This window comes from Netta rufina (assembly GCF_964035555.1).
Source record: "Netta rufina genome assembly, chromosome: 1".
NCBI lineage: Eukaryota > Metazoa > Chordata > Aves > Anseriformes > Anatidae > Netta > Netta rufina.
Genome location: NC_140123.1, coordinates 194470415 through 194486114, shown reverse-complemented (window position 1 = coordinate 194486114; position 15700 = coordinate 194470415). Strand labels below are relative to the sequence as shown.

Genomic DNA, 15700 nt, shown 5'->3' with positions numbered 1-15700 from the left:
TCTTTTAAGCCAAGCAAAGAGTAATTAGTGAGAAAACATTGGCATAACACTAGTGAATAATTAACAAGAAGTGAGAGTTTATAGTAGGAAGTAAGGAGGATGCAGTGCCCACTGCCACACACTCTCCAAGAGAGTTTGGGGCACAGGGAGGGGAACGCATGACGTACTGTACCAGGGCAGCTGGACAGAGGTACCAAGAACATTTCTGACAATCCAAACCTCAGCGAATCATTCATTTCTGGAGACAAAGGATGCACTATGTCTGGGCTGTGGAAGCTCTGGGATGAAAGATTAAAGAATCTTTAAATATTCTGAAATATCCCTCCTTAGAGAGTGTTGAGGGAAAGCTGCAGGAGGCCAGTGTAATCAGGAACATCACAAGCACGTTAAGCTATAATGAGAAAGAGCCAAATTCATTCCTGGTGTAACACTGCCAGCATTAGTGGATACTCACCAGGGGACAATTTGTCCCATTTTTGTTATTAGCAGCATCTGTAAGAACTGTTTGCCACCTTCTGGCAGTACATAATTTCAGACAAAAAGTAGGAAAAAAAATGCACCATATTTTTTATGTAATCAAAAACTCTTTGATTCCCTAGGAACATAATTCTGGAACGAGGTGAAAACAGCTGCTTAGACATTTCAGGAAACGTTTCATAATAAAGAAAGTGTTCATAGCTTTAAAATATTGTTCATTACTCACATACTTCCGAAATAAAAATGGCATTGAAATTTTATTGTAGTTAAGTAACAATGTGATGTTATTTCCATTCTTAACATTATTATTAAATATTGAAGAAATTAATACTTCTATCTTATACTTAATTTTATGTGATAAAAAACCCCACATTCTTGATAAACTCCCAAGCAATTATTTAAAATATTTTGATACAAAAGGAGAACCCAGCAGCAAATCTGAAGTCTTGTCTCTCTTGACCTGAGATTTAAGTAGAGCAGCTAAGCAGAGCATGGACAGATTTGACACAATCTTAGAAGGGCAACCTGTAACGAAAACGCAGGTATTACAGAAAATTAAATAAACTTATTAGTAGGCTGAGCTCTTTCCTCTGACTAGGTACCTAGGCAAAGCTCAGAATACAGGCATAAATCTCTTCTCGATTAGCAATAAGGCTAGGCTTTTGCTGGTGGTTCAGATGCATCCATCAGCAAGCACTGGATCCAGAGAAAGAACAAAGTCTTATTTAAGAGAGGAGCATGTAGATATGTGAGTAATATCTTCATTTCCAGACCTCTGAAAGCACATAAGCTGACGCAGCAAAGCAAACAACTCGTGTGTTTGTCAGGTCTACCTCAAATAACAACAAAAAAACTTCTTTAGACAGAAAACTTCTGGTTGTGATGCTTTCCCCTTGTCACTGTTCATCCCAAATGGCTCTGATCATCTCTCATCCTCCTACACACTGAAGGGTGTCTGTGTGTCTGTGCTGTCTCTTACTCAGTTAGCAATTTGCTCCTTGCCTGGGAGTTATGTGAAAGAGGTCGTAGGTGAGTCATTCTAGCACATTCCATAGAAGTGCTGCCAACCTGCATGCCAGTCGCTCGTGGAAACTAAAAGCCACCCAGAAAGCACCTACTAAATTACTCCAAATCAAATGCCGTCACAATGACAGATGATAGCACTGCCCCCAGGTCATTTATCTTGTCTAAACTGGTAGGTCAAGGGAGATTTTCTCCCTTCAGAGAAGGGAGGAAAGCATCTATTAGCCTTCAGTGAGATGTGTAACTTCAGAAAATCATTTCTCCCACAGTAAGTATGATATCCATAGTGACAAAGTAAAATACAAATTTAAAACTACATCAACCCTAAATCTCTCCTGTAGGTTCAGATGAATGTGATATCCTTCACTTCTGCTTATAAGCTGTTTGGGCATTAGTAGTTCAAGCTCTATTAAACAAATGCAATCTTCAATTCCTCCCAGAACTGAAGAGGGAAAAAAAATTAAAATTATCGCTCTGTCTCTGGTTGAGTATGTTTGCAAAATATTTTGAGATACATTGGGATAACAGAAACTGAAAGTAGGTTATGTTTGCACTTAACACCACAGGTTTTATGTAAAGCTTAAAAAATAGGACAAAACATTATCTTTTCCGATGTATTAAGAATTTTTTCTAAAGTGTAGTTATGCCCTCAGAATAAGCCTAAAAAGAAATCATTAGTTCAGTTGCTCAAAGGATAAAATTTGGTGTTTTTCACATGTTCATGCTTGTTATGGAAAAGCAATCGTTTCAGTGCAGGTTGAACAAGTCCAAATGAACCTTTATGGCTCAAACAAAGCTCTTAAAAATGTTTTTTCTTTTGAGCAACAAATTACTTGTATTACTGTGCTTTGCTCCACCATAATAGTTTTGCTGTTTTCCTATAATTTTCAAATATTAGAGAACAGTCAATTACAATACCCTATCATCAGCATTGTACTCACTAGCCAGGGACATCTTGCAACCATAACTTGTTGACATGAACATCTACCAAAGCTGAGGATGACTTTTAGCCTAATTTCCTGTTATTTAAAACAAAAAGTGGATTAGATTGTGTTTTTGGTGTCTTGGGCTGACAGCACTTGAAGCTTAGAGAAAGTCACTTCAAGTTCTTGCTTGCAAGTACCGTATTGCTGGAGAATAGGAGTGGCAGTTTTATTTCATGGCAGATGTTCCCTCAGCCACTGGAAATAGAGCTTATATGGGTGCCTGCCCAAGGATGATGCCAAACTCAGTATATCAAAAAAACTGCAGCCAGTGTCTCACCTGGGACCAGGACAGCCAAATTTCCCTTTAAGCTATGGCTGCAGGACTTCTTGCTTAGTTGGTTATGTTTTCGATTTTGTTAGGGTTTTCTAGGAGACAGCCAAAAATCTGATAATGCCTATAATATGGCAAGTTCTAGCTTATAGACAACTACATACACATATTGTTACATGTAACAAATATGTACCTGTTGACTCACTGTTGCTGAGGTAGGTTCTAACTCACTATAGTTTCTCACTGCAAAGCTGATGATTCTTCCGTCCCCTCCAAAAATGAATACTGAAAACAATAAATAAATGCAATTGTGTTGAAGTACAGTCCATTAATGAGTCAGGGTAGGATTTCCCACAGCTATCCCATCTCCAGGGAATAAAACAGCAGGCTGCTTACCCCCAACTCGTTTTCCTCTGAGTGTCCATAAGTAATAGGCACAACATTGTCCTTTGTGCCCCAAAGGAGCAGCAAGCAGTGTTTGCAGCCCTGCTGTTGAAGTGCCCTCCTCTTGCCTGAGTGAGAACCAGATGATTTCCGCACAGTGGCACATTTTGTGCAGAAGTACACTCCTTAGCCAAGAGCATCTTGCTGCTCCAGACCATTTTATGTCTCTACTTATGTGCAGCTGATGTTTCCCAAAGTAACGAGATATTTCTGTAACTTCAGATGCTCTCAGGGCCTTGCACGAGATCCGATAATGGCCCTCTGCTCTTCACTACCCCTCAGTGAAAAATATCATCTTTGCGACTAGCAGGAAAGAAAGACTGTACTTAAGTCAAAAATGTTGGCCAGATCAATGCTCATTCCCACCTGTACCCTGGGGAGGTGTGCAATGGAGTGTGGCACTGCCGTAAAAAGCACAGACTGAGCTGAGTTTATTTCCTTTTTCTTCATTCATGCTGCTCACGTACCGATGACTTAACGGGAGAAAAATCACCCGGGGCAGTTTGCGGTACGGCAGAGTGCAGGGTCTCTGCACGCCCGTCTCTCTCTGAAGTAGAGGTTAACACAGGCTAACGTAATCTGCAGGGAAGCAGTGTAAATTAGCTTGTCCCGAGCTCCACGCTGCTGCAGATGGATTAATTTGCTAAGAGCCAAGGTGGTTTGTTCAGCGCCGGCTCAGGCACCTCGCTGGTGCACAGTGGCAGCTTCCCACGGCATTGCCTAGTCCCACGCTACCTGTAAAGAAATTGGGCAAAGGGACTTGGGCCCCATGAAGGATCACTGTTTTGAGGGATAACCAAAGCAGAATCTCCTGGATTTCAGATCCAAGAAAAGCCCAGGTGGGTCTGCTCCTCTCGCCACCGCAGCCTGCAGAATTACAGAATTAAAGAACCAGCCTGGAGATGCAAATGCTTTTTGTAGGCAAGCTCATAAGAGCTGATAACTCTACATGCATGAGCCTCCCTTTTATTTTTTCTTGCTCAGTGCCAAGCAGAGAGCAGATGGTACATTAGTCAGCCTTAACTGGAGGGTAAGAAAGTGTGATTTAAAAAAAAAAAAAAAATCATTTGAGACCCTCAGCCCATTTAGATTCCAAGCTCAAAGTTTATTTGTCTTACACAGAACTTGTACTTTTTCCCCTCTCAAATGCTAATCCTCTCCACGCATATGCTCATTATGCAAAAGCATATGACAAACACCATCTGGGAAAATAAATAGCTCCTCAGCTAACTGCACTGCTCCCTCCCCTTACGTCACCCACCTCACTATTGTCTCTCCTATTTTTATCCGCAAAACAGCAATCACTCAATCAAGCTATTAACTTAAATGTGCTGTCTCAGTCAAACAAGCTGCAGAGCCCAGATTGGGCCGTAAATCCCATTCCATTTTTCAAGATGATGTGCATCTTTATGATAATTTGAAAGTAGCCGTAGCACTGAGAAAAGTAAACGCGGCATTTAAAGGACAGTTGGCATCACTGAGAGATGCTAGTCCTGACCCACAGAAGCCCAGGCTTGTTTTCCAGCTAGAAGGTTACATTTTCTCCCCCAAGAAATATGCAACTCTTGCCACGGGTTCCACCTCGTTTCCATGGATCCCTGAGACAGTCCTTCATCTCTGACAGATTATTGCTCATACTGTTCAGAGCCAGGCAATGGTGCTAAATAGGGAATGACATTAGCCAAGTTCAGTGATTTCTCTAACCTCAGTGTAGACGGGTAAGAATAGGAGCTGTGCTGTCATTAGTCATGATGGATTTGTAGTCTGCCTGAATGTTAATCAAAAGCAATGAGGATCAGATATGCAAAAGAAAGACATTTGGGGACACCATCTCAGAATATTGTGTTTTGTACCAGTGTGTTAGGAAAATCATCATGATTCAGCAAAGGAGATGTCTCTTTGGCTAAATTAAATGGAATGTGCACAGCCTGACCATATTGTGTTGAGGCTAAGTAACCAGGAGAAATTCAAAATGCACAGCCAAGGGACTTAGCGGCTGACGCTGTGATATAAAGGCAGAGCTCTGTAAGTACCCTGTAAGAATTGTGGGGCCATAAACACTGCAATATTATATCTGTTTAGAAAAAATATGAGACAGAATTCAATGATGACCTTATCTGGGCTACAAATTCTTGTCAATTATTATATGCTTGTAGGGACATGTTTAATAGATGGCAGAAAGTCCTTCTCATTTGTCCTCAGAGACAGCGCTGATATTGCCCAGCTAAGAAATCCATTATATAGCTACAAAAGAGGCAATTTGATTTCATGAGCATGTGTCTTTATTATTTTAAGAATAATTTAACATAGGAGAAGAAAAAGAGAACCTGTATGAAAAAAGACTGAGGTTTCCAGCATGTGCAGTTACCAGCCCTGAGGTTCTTTCTTCTACCGACTTTTTTATTTTTATTTATTTGGCTGGGGGTGGATTGTGTTTTGTTGTTTTTTTTTCCTCCCCACTGACTTCACTGGGAGTTTCACTTCGCCTAAAAGACCGAGGAATTTAATTCGCGTGCGTGGTTCGGGTGTTGATGTTGCTAAAAATGTGTATGTGTATGAAATACGTGCTCTGCCTTGCTGCACAGACCCTTAACTCCCTTCTCTTTGCTGTCACAACAGACGAACCAAACTCCTGGAGTGCTCCCTCTGCCACCTCCCCAGGTCTGCCGGAAGTAGCTCTTTCCCTCGACGACATAATCTCACCATTATCTTCATCACACATAGCCCCACCCTCTGACCCTTCTCACCAGATAAGCCCAGAACCAACATGGGATATCAAGAGGGAACACGACGTAAGGAAACCAAAGGAGCTTTCGGTGAACGGTCACAAAAAGAAAAGGTTAGGAGAACAAAGAGAAAGGTCAGCAAGTCCTAAAAAGGTAGACAGGTCAAAGCACGAAGAGGCTTCTTGGAAAGGATATTCGGAAGGCAAAAATAAGACCACTGATGGTGGCAGGCACACCTCAGAAAGCAAAGTGGTGGGACACAGTGTTATGATCGAGGCTGGCGCGAGAGAGCACGTGTGTGCTGGAACCAGTGATGAACAGTTTGGGAGGCTGAAGAAGCCGGAAAGCAAGAGGGGAGGATCTCTTAGCAAAAAAGAAGATCACAAATCCACAAATACCAGTGAGAAGAAGTCAGCTGCAGCACCCGACCACATCAGGCTTGATACAGGTGCTACCAAGACGTACAGCAGCAATCGCTGCAGCTCGCCTGGAAGCGATATGGACCACAGCCAGAGGGACCCTGATGGGAAACCCAGCGAGTTCCCCAGGAAGGGACATCTCCACTCCATTAGCACTCGCAGCACCAACACCACAGTTCGAAAGGCAACGGTCTCCCCGGGGCCATGGAAAATCCCTGGCTCGGATAAGCTACCTAGTGTCCTGAAGTCTGGTACTTCTGCCATGAGCAGATAAGCACGGGACTGTTGCCCTCTAACTGTCTCAAATCGACGCAGAACATTCTTCTTAGTTTTTGTCTCACATTGATTTATTTTAATTTATTTTAACTATCACGCATTATACACAAAGCATTGAGGAATGAAAACATTAGTGTGTAATTCCATGACAATGTGCACAGTATCTAATAAGTTCAAAAGCATATAGTCAACACGGAGATTTAAAACCGACCCTAAAGTCCCAGTTCCATTTTAGGGACTTTGGCAGCTATGGAAGAAACCAAAACAATATGAAGGACAGTACATCAGAGAAAGGGTAGTGCAGTGTAGCTTTAGCATTTTTTTCCACTGCATGAAGGACTTGGATTTCATTCAAACTTTATATCAAGAAACTGGAACAAGTTAGAGCAATCGCAAACTGGAACATCGCCTTAAATAAAACTGCACGGAGCAAGCTGAAACTGAGAGAGGATCTTTTCATGGAGCTAAAATGTTGTAAATAAATCGTTCTCGACATATCTAGACAGGGGTTAAAGGGTTTCTTTGAAGCATTCAGAACTGTATGCCCATGACACATCTCCACTGTTTCCACTTTGGGATAGTCCACATGATACCCTGTAGCATAGTTCACTGGGCGCTACGGGAGGAGTTGGGAATCTAGTGGATTAGTTTCTGTGATACCATTTCTACTGCCATTTTTGTGAACAAACCATATTTCTGTACATTGGAAAGGAGTTAGGGTGGAGTTGTATTTGCAAAAATTATTCTCCAAAGCAATTTACTACAGGTTCCCCAAATCCTGCAAGGTAACACTCAAGCCAATTGGCCAGGCTCAGAACTTCAGACATCCACAAGGCCCTTGCAATGAAAGGAAGATTGCTACAGAGAAAAAGCTGCAGTTTCCTTAAGGAAAGGCCTTTCCCTCCTTCAGAAAATGATAGCTTCTCTTATCAACAGTGCTATGTTTCATACCCACTTGCATTTAGTTAGGATGCTCTCACCTTCCATCCCCTAAGTTTGGCAGAGCAGGTGCCTTTAAGGCACACGTTAACAATAGTTAGACTGAAATTCCGTCTTTGGTGTCTTCGTTCAGTAAATTCAATATATTTCCATTTTTAAAAATGGTTTCCATATTATCATTTCTTCCCTACCTCCATTTTTTTTTTCTTTTTTTAGCATTTTTTGCTTATCTGTTTTGAATTTCAAGCCTTAAGTGCCAGGTAAACATTCCAGTCTGCCTTCACAGGAAATAAGTCCAAGTTCAGTCAATCGGTCACTATCTTGTTTAAAAAAAAGATGTTGTGTGTATGTATAAATGTGCACATGCTTATTTGTCTGTCAAAATTAAAACAAAATCCTGGGCAATAATACATTGGTAATCCTAAAAATAAAAAATAAAAAATACTGTCAAAAATCATATTTTAAAACTATTATTCTCTAGCAATCTTAGTTCCTTACATGCTCTGCTGAAAAATTAGATTGACATTGGCTTTGTTCCAATAAATTAGCACATTACTGTACATCCCAAACATTGCACTGGACTGAGAAATTTACAGGCATGTTTCCTCCTGTCCACTTATTTGAAAAGCCTCAAGTAAAGGATTTTGCAGCTTTCAAACAACTTTTTTTTTTTTTTTAATATATATAGAAAAAAGAAAGTCCATCTATAGTTTCTAAAAAAGCACAAGTCCATGTAGCTGTTTATAAAACTCTTATTTAATGGAAAAAAAAAATAAAAGAAATAAAAAAATCTTTATCCCCTGAACTAGAATCCAATATAATTTGCCATTAATTTATTGAATCTGATTTTGGACAATGCTTCTGTAGTGTAGATGCACGTCCCAGTATCTTATTTTTATGTATAAAGAAAGCAAACAATGAAATCTGAAAAACAGTTGAGATTATGCTTGCATAAACTCTAATTTGCACAGTTCACAGCTACTCCTTGTGCAGTAATTGCTTTATGCGGCTGTAATCGATAACCTGTGAAGACAGCACATCATCTAAACCCCATTCCAAATAATATTTCTGTGTAGTGTTAGCTGTGAATTTACCCTGTACAGCTCTATCTCTATAAATATAATTCCATGTATTAATAGTCACAGAAAGGCTGTAAGTGAGCAACTATTTTTATGAAACGCACCACTATGGATAAATTAACTTTTACAGAAATCTTGTTTACTGTATGATATTCTAAACCACTGTCAAATAAAATATATATCCAAAAATCTTTTTTTTTTTCAATTGTACATAGTCTGTGTGAATTTTGAGTGACATGCTTCAGTGTTACACCAAGAAACAATCATTTGCATGCATATGAGTAGAACTAATGAACTACCGTGTTACAGATATGGGAACACTCTGTTTTTATTTAATGAATTTATTTCATTAATGAATTTGTATGTAGGCAATCAAACAAGTTCTGTATAGACACTTTAAGGTGTAGGAGGGTACACAGGTGCAGGAAAATGTCTCCTTTGGTTGAGAACTGAACTCTTATTTTCCTTCCAGCCCCAGGAAGCACAGGAACAGGGTGGTCAGGCTCCCAGCATCCACAGAGACACAGCGTGGGTATATACAATGCATGCAAAAGGAATCTGGCAGCTCTAACTAGCCCTAGAAACTGCAAGCTGGGCGAAGGGGGCATAATTTGATTTCCAGTTTACTTCACAGAAACAATGTCTCAGAAAGCATCATAAGGATGTCAAAAGAATGGTAACGAGACAGCCTGTTCCGGGGCCTAATCCATCTCTGGCTGAGCAGAACAGAAAAATGCTCCTTACCTTCAGTTAGGCAAAATAAATCATCAGCTTATGGACTATAGGCACAGTAAGCTGTGCTCTGAGAAAATACCAATATTTTTCACACAAATATAGCATTTTTTTAAATAAGTATTTCCATTTTCCTTAAACTAAATTTTTGTTTAAAAAATAGTAATTTGCCTTCATCTACAGAGTCCTTTTCTGAAGAGCCTCATTTTTCAGAAGATTAATGTTTCACATAAAGAAATTCAACCAGCTGAACTAATAACGTCATTTTTCATTACAATAAACACGTAACAAATTTGAAGCACCTTTTAATACTCCAAAAATTGTTGCTGCTCCTTAGATAACTACCATTTCCATGGCCAGAACTGTGAGTATGGGCCTGCATCAGACCCAGCGGTGTCACGGGGAAGCATGCTGAAGTCGTGTAGGCTCATCAGTGTGTTCCCCTGCCTAGTCTAGGGGCAGTTAATTTTCCTGTTCATTTCATCTCCTTTAAACAACACTGGCATAGTAGCATAGTATTCGCATGGTATTGCTATTCTCGTGACCGCTTTTTATTTAATTTTTCATATCTATGCAGTAACATGGGAAAGTGGGTATTTGTTTTGATGCTGCTTTGCTGCCCCAGGCCCCGTTGCATCCTCGCTGGCTGGCATGCGATCAGCAGCACACAGCTGGGGAGGAGTTCGGGTGAAACCTCACAGGCAGGCGTTGGTGCAGCCCTTCTCTCAAACAGCAGCAAAGGTTGTCCATGGAACTAGTTAGACCATCACTGACTAGACACATTTTTTCCTGACTGTTGCATTTCTCACCAGACAAATACCGTGTGTGTCTTTTCCAAGATAAATGTCAGTGGCTCCTAGAGCCTCCTCTAATCCCAGTTTCTAATTTTGCCTGTCCTTTCACTCATTCCAAGTCTAGGGAGGAAGGGAGGAAAGTAGAACCTGGTTTCTCATTATTCAAAATTGAACTTTTTCATCCATATCAACCACCTCTGGCAAGCTGATAGTGTTTTATTACTCTTTATTGAAGAATCAAAGTATATATGAGCTTTGGGCCAGGCCCACGCTTGGTGCTGAGCAGCAGAGCACACAGAAAAGCCCCTTACTCCAGAAAGATCTTCACTGAGTGCTACAAGAATCAAATGAAGGTGACATTGGGGAATGCAATGAGACAAAAGTGGTCATTGTGATGTCAGTATGGTCTGCCAGGAGCCGGCTCCCCAGCCTTGGGATATGCTGCATCCTTCCCTGTCAACACAAGCCCACCAGGAAGAATGGGATCTGGGGCTTTGTCCTTCTCAGGGTATTTCTCTGCTTAGTACCTTTGAAAAGTCCACATAAACCATGGGGTCTGGAAGAGTGCATTTTCAAACAAGTTTCATTAAATAAATAAATAAACAGAAAAGTGTAAAACTCCCCTAAGTTCTTGCCAGAGATGCCCTTTTTTTCTAGAAAGCTGATGGATTCATTAGTTAGTTACAACAGAGCTCAGTCTGCTCTGGTTTCTCTGACACCATCGTCCCCTAAACAGGAGGGACATTTGTAGTCCATGGTCCATCTACGTACTAGCTCCATGGCCTCAGTGACAAGGCTGCCAACAATTCAGCACCATTGCAGCTAGTTGTCTTCCAGGAATTGATGCAGAAGTTCAAGCACAGCCCCATTTCTCCCCCGATAATTTTCATCTCCCCTCTGAAGTGCTTCCAACCACCATTGCCAGGAATGTCTCATCTCCACCAAAGACCAGCTGCAGCCTGATTTGCACCATCTCTTCTGAATATTATCTCATGCTTAGCCTCCTGTATCAGGTGCCCTCAGTACCACCAGATGTATCCTCTTCCTTAACAGCTCCCCACCATTTTTGTTCTTAATCCTATCTCTGAGATCAGCTCTGCTGCATTCCAATGGATTAATTCTTCCATTCCATTTTCTGTTTGTATCCTACAGAACTTCATCTTTCTCCTTCTTCTTTTTCTGTCTGTCCCTTTCCCACCATCCGACATCATTTACCACTCACCCAATCCCTACTTTACATATCTCTGCAGCTCCATGTTAAACACTTCTGCTAAGTCACTCACACTGGCCAATTAATTAACATACTCCTGGGTGTCATATGAACATATGGGTGTCATATAAATGCACCCAGCACCATATATTGAAGCCCAACCCAAATCATCTGCAGTGGTTATTGATTAAGACATGCTACATCCGTCCAGTAACTCCCTTTGCAAGTACAGATAATGTTTTATTTTCAATGCTATTACAGCTAAATGTCTACACTGATAATGATCCAAGCATTCAGGCTGGGTTTTGTGGCTGCAGCGTGCTATGATCTCTACTGGAAGTTTCCAAACTCATTTTACAAAGGCAAGGACAGGCAGAGCCACAGGCACATTTCTGTCTTGGCTGCTCTGCGCTTTTTGTACACCACAGTTGCAGCAGAAACCTGGGGCCAGAACTGCAGAGGCGTAAGCAGAAAAGCACACCTCAGCTAATAAGGATGTCACCTTCCACATTTCTCCTTGCTTGGAGGGAAGCTTTGGTGTGAAGGGGAAAAGTTTCTTGGTTCATTGCCATGGAGCTCAAAGTTAGTGAAAGCTTTGGACTTGCCCGGGGATGATTGATCTCATTAGGGATTTACTTCACAGTTCACTTCTGTAAGATTCCAGAAGGCTCCTTTCCTTCTTTTGTCCCCTTGACTCCTAGGATATTTCCTGTAATTGTTGCTAAAAAGGCCACAGAGACAAGGCAGGCTGCCTGCTCTTATGACTAACAGAGGGCTTGGAGAGAGCTTCCATAGCTATGTGATGCCGAGCTCCCACCTCCATGTCTGTCAGACTCCAGGACTCCCAAAGCTGTTTCTTTATCTGTCACGTCAGAGCAAACATCACCTTTACCTTCACAGCTGTCATAGAAACAGCCAGCCATTTTAATTAGCCTTTCCTCCCAAAGGAGAACCCAGGGCACCATCTGGGCGGAAACAGCTGTGCTTTGGAAAGGGCCAAGCTTATCAGCCATATCCCAAGTCTTTTACTGGACAGCCTGCAGGGCACCTGCTCAGCACCCAGGACTGTCCTGGCTTTTGGTGTAACAGCAGCATCCCGCTGTCCAAGTGTTCAGGCTCTACACAGAGCTTCACCTTCCTGGAGCCAGCACAGGTACTCTCAGTCTGTCCTTTCAGGGTCCCAGAATATTTGTCTTGGTATTTCTAAGAGCAATGACATGATCTCACATTATCTCCATAGTTGGTACCTCAGCTTCAGGCAATTTTTCTTAAATATATGAAGACAGTGTAACATCGGACACAAGCAATTCATCTGAATTATAGCCAATCTAAAAATGGTGCTGTCCTTTCCTGCCTTTAGTGCCTCTATGACAGTAAGTCACTCTGACAGTTTAGTTAATCGATAAGGAAATCTTTGCTTACACAGTACAAACATTTTGCTTTTAAAGAGTTGGAGGAACATCAATGCACACATATCTACTCATGTTCACTCACGCAGAGGCCCGGAGCTCCATCTTTTCCTCCTACTCAAGAATTTCCCAAGTGTCCATGTCTGAGGTGAGTGGTTGTCCCTCTCAGAAAATAAAAGCATATAAGGGTGTAGACTAATACAGGAAGCTATCGTTTTTCCAACGATGAATGGCTGTATATGTTTTAAAGTTGGATTATATTTAAAATGAAAAAAAAAAAAAAGAGGAAAAAAAGGATAGGAGCAGAAAGAGAAGAGGCAACAAACAGAGCTTTCTGCCATGTGAGCCTTGCTGACCTGCTCAATTCTCATCCTCTTAAAGCTTTTAAGTTTGAATGAAAAGGAAATGAAAACAAAAATAAAGATGACCTTTCAAACACAACAAATGCTGCAACAAAGCTTTGCAAGATTAGGGAATGCAAGAGAAGCTATTCAGTGCTTTTGCTTCTAAAAACTGTCATTTGGGAATGGGTGACTCCAGGTGCTGATAGGCTCTCCCAACACAGAGCAGCTCCCCACCTTCTCCAGAGGCTTTCGCCGTGCCGAGCTGCCCCAGCAGCATGCTAGCACTGCAGTGACAGCCCGGCGACAGCAATTGCACCCAATCAAGCAGCAATGTGCCCAACCAAAGGCCACCCTGTAATACTGTACCCTACCTTTGTGCCCCAGGATTGCTGCTTACTGCCAAGGGACAGTCCTGTTGCTCATCCAAGCATGCTGCAGATCTGGAAGCAGTGGAAGGAGAAGCCAAAACATGAAAGTTAGAAGTACTGTGAGAGCCCTGCTGCAGCTGAAATTGGGAGAAAGGAGCTGAGCACCCCCAGAGCTCCACCAGGAGACTCTGCAAGATTGAGGCCAGTGCACATGCATCCATCAGTCCCTCCCCTCCTGGTAAATTGGTAAGTTTGGGCCAATGCTATCACTGAAGCCACCTGTTTTTTTATATACTGCTTTTCTAACACACTACAAAAAAAAAAAAAAAAAAAAAAAAAAAAAAAAGTAGCTTTTGTTTTATGGATTTGCTAAAAGGTAGTGAAAAACAACATGCAACCCAACCAATCTAAACACTCCCCTGCCATCAGCAGGCAGCAGGTCCACACACGGCTCTGAAGTCTCTGTTCATACATATGTATGAAATTAATGAATTAATGAAATTAATGAAATTTTGGTGTCTGTACTTTCACAAAGTGATTAAAAACTATGCCGAGAGCTTTAACTAAAGTGTTTAAAAAATTGTGGTCCATAAACCAGAAAATTGTTCAGCCTGTCTCTAAACCACCAAGTACAAAGAGCTACATTTAGGTAGCTCTTTGGGTATTTAATTCAGCAAGAAAATCAAACCTTTCCCAGCATAGTCCACAAAGCTCTGTATGTATGAAACACATATTCCAATTAGCACTTCACTCACACCAGAAGTTTTTGAAAAATAAGCCCAGCAGGCAATGTGGAGCACTGTAGTGCGTTAGTACAAAATATTTCAGAGTGCCTCCCAAACCTCAATACACCATGAACAATACCAACTGATTACTCTGTTAAATCACCCTGTGCAAGATGAATACAAGCATATGTCTCCTCTTGAATGGCTCCTGCGTTCTGTATTCCTGGCATTGCACAGTTTTGGGGATGTTTTTTGGTAGACACATGCCCTGAGTGCCACCATGCCGTGCCAGCTGCAGCAGGTCACAAAGCATCCTGGGGACACCGCCACACCAGCGTGCAGCATCTCCCCTGCACTGAGGAGCATGGAGAGCCATTCTGTGTGGCATCCAGCTGAGGGGGGTCACTCCCCATCTCCTTTAACAAACCCAAAAGAGCCCTGCTACAGGCTCTGTTGATAAAGCCTCTCTTGAGCATCAGTATCCTCATTCCTGATGGGCAGACTCCTCCAGCAGCCTCTGTCCAATTCCCCACTCTCTTCTCTCATCCTGCTCTCTTCATATCAAGCTGTTTTTCATTCTGGTATACAAAAGCAAATGCAGCCTGAATTGATCTCTTCCACACCTTCAGTACCACGAGGTTAACAAGTAGGTCTCCACTTCTCAATTTTATAGGTTCATTATGTTCCTTGATTAGCAGCTCCTTCCCAGACTAAATGGTTTTGAAATAAATTCAGAAGATTTGATAGCATTTTTAAGACTGATTGTTAAAGTGTTTCACATGTTACAGAGACATTATACATATTTCATCCCCCCTTGTAAACTGTAGCATCCAAGAGCTTCATTAGGTACAGCAAAACACCAGCAAGCACCCCAGCAGTGGGCGTGGAGGAGACAAGGTACCAAGTGCTTTGGTCCTGGATGCCACCAGAGCTCTCTGGTTAGCCAGAGCTTCCCACTCAGATGTCCCTGCTCTGCTCTGCAGATCCCATATCCATCCCCCTTGGTTATGTAGCTGCCAAAATCCAAAGGGAGCTAATGATGGGCCAGCACAGTGGTAAATCCTCCAGGTCTCCCCGTGTTATCCAGGCATTTTCCTGACACCAGCAGGACCTGTAAAGAACATTCACATCAACACAGAGTCCCGACACCATCAGCCCCACAGCAGGATGGCCTGTGACAAACTTCTTACACCCCTGGAGATGCTGATTGTCACTATCTGGGTCCAGATTGCCTCCTGGTGACACAACACAGAAGTGTTTGGGGCCCTCTCAGCCAGGACTGGCCATGTAAACACGGCAGGCTCAGATGAAACAACTGCGGCCTGCAAGGTGCAGGGGGTGGCACACGCTGTCGCTGTACAGGAGCAGCAGTTCTGTTCACCCTAAAATATTGAGTACAGGAAGGTGGCCTGCATGGCCTGAGGGTCAGAACGGCACTAACATCTTTTTTTTGTAAAAGATTGCATTGAAGTCTTTTA

General features: G+C 42.1%; 1 protein-coding gene across 3 annotated transcripts in view; it reads left to right on the top strand.

Moving 5' to 3' along the window:
- MAGI2 (membrane associated guanylate kinase, WW and PDZ domain containing 2) overlaps window positions 1-6620 on the top strand; it is a gene marked incomplete at its 3' end in the record, with an annotated part of 758986 nt that extends 752366 nt beyond the window's left edge. For all 3 annotated transcript variants that reach the window (XM_084287031.1, XM_084287030.1, XM_084287029.1), the window contains one exon: window positions 5821-6620. In XM_084287031.1, the coding sequence (XP_084143157.1) occupies window positions 5821-6620 (800 nt within the window). The remainder of the gene's footprint in view (window positions 1-5820) is intronic.
- Between the last annotated feature and the right edge of the window lie 9080 nt (window positions 6621-15700).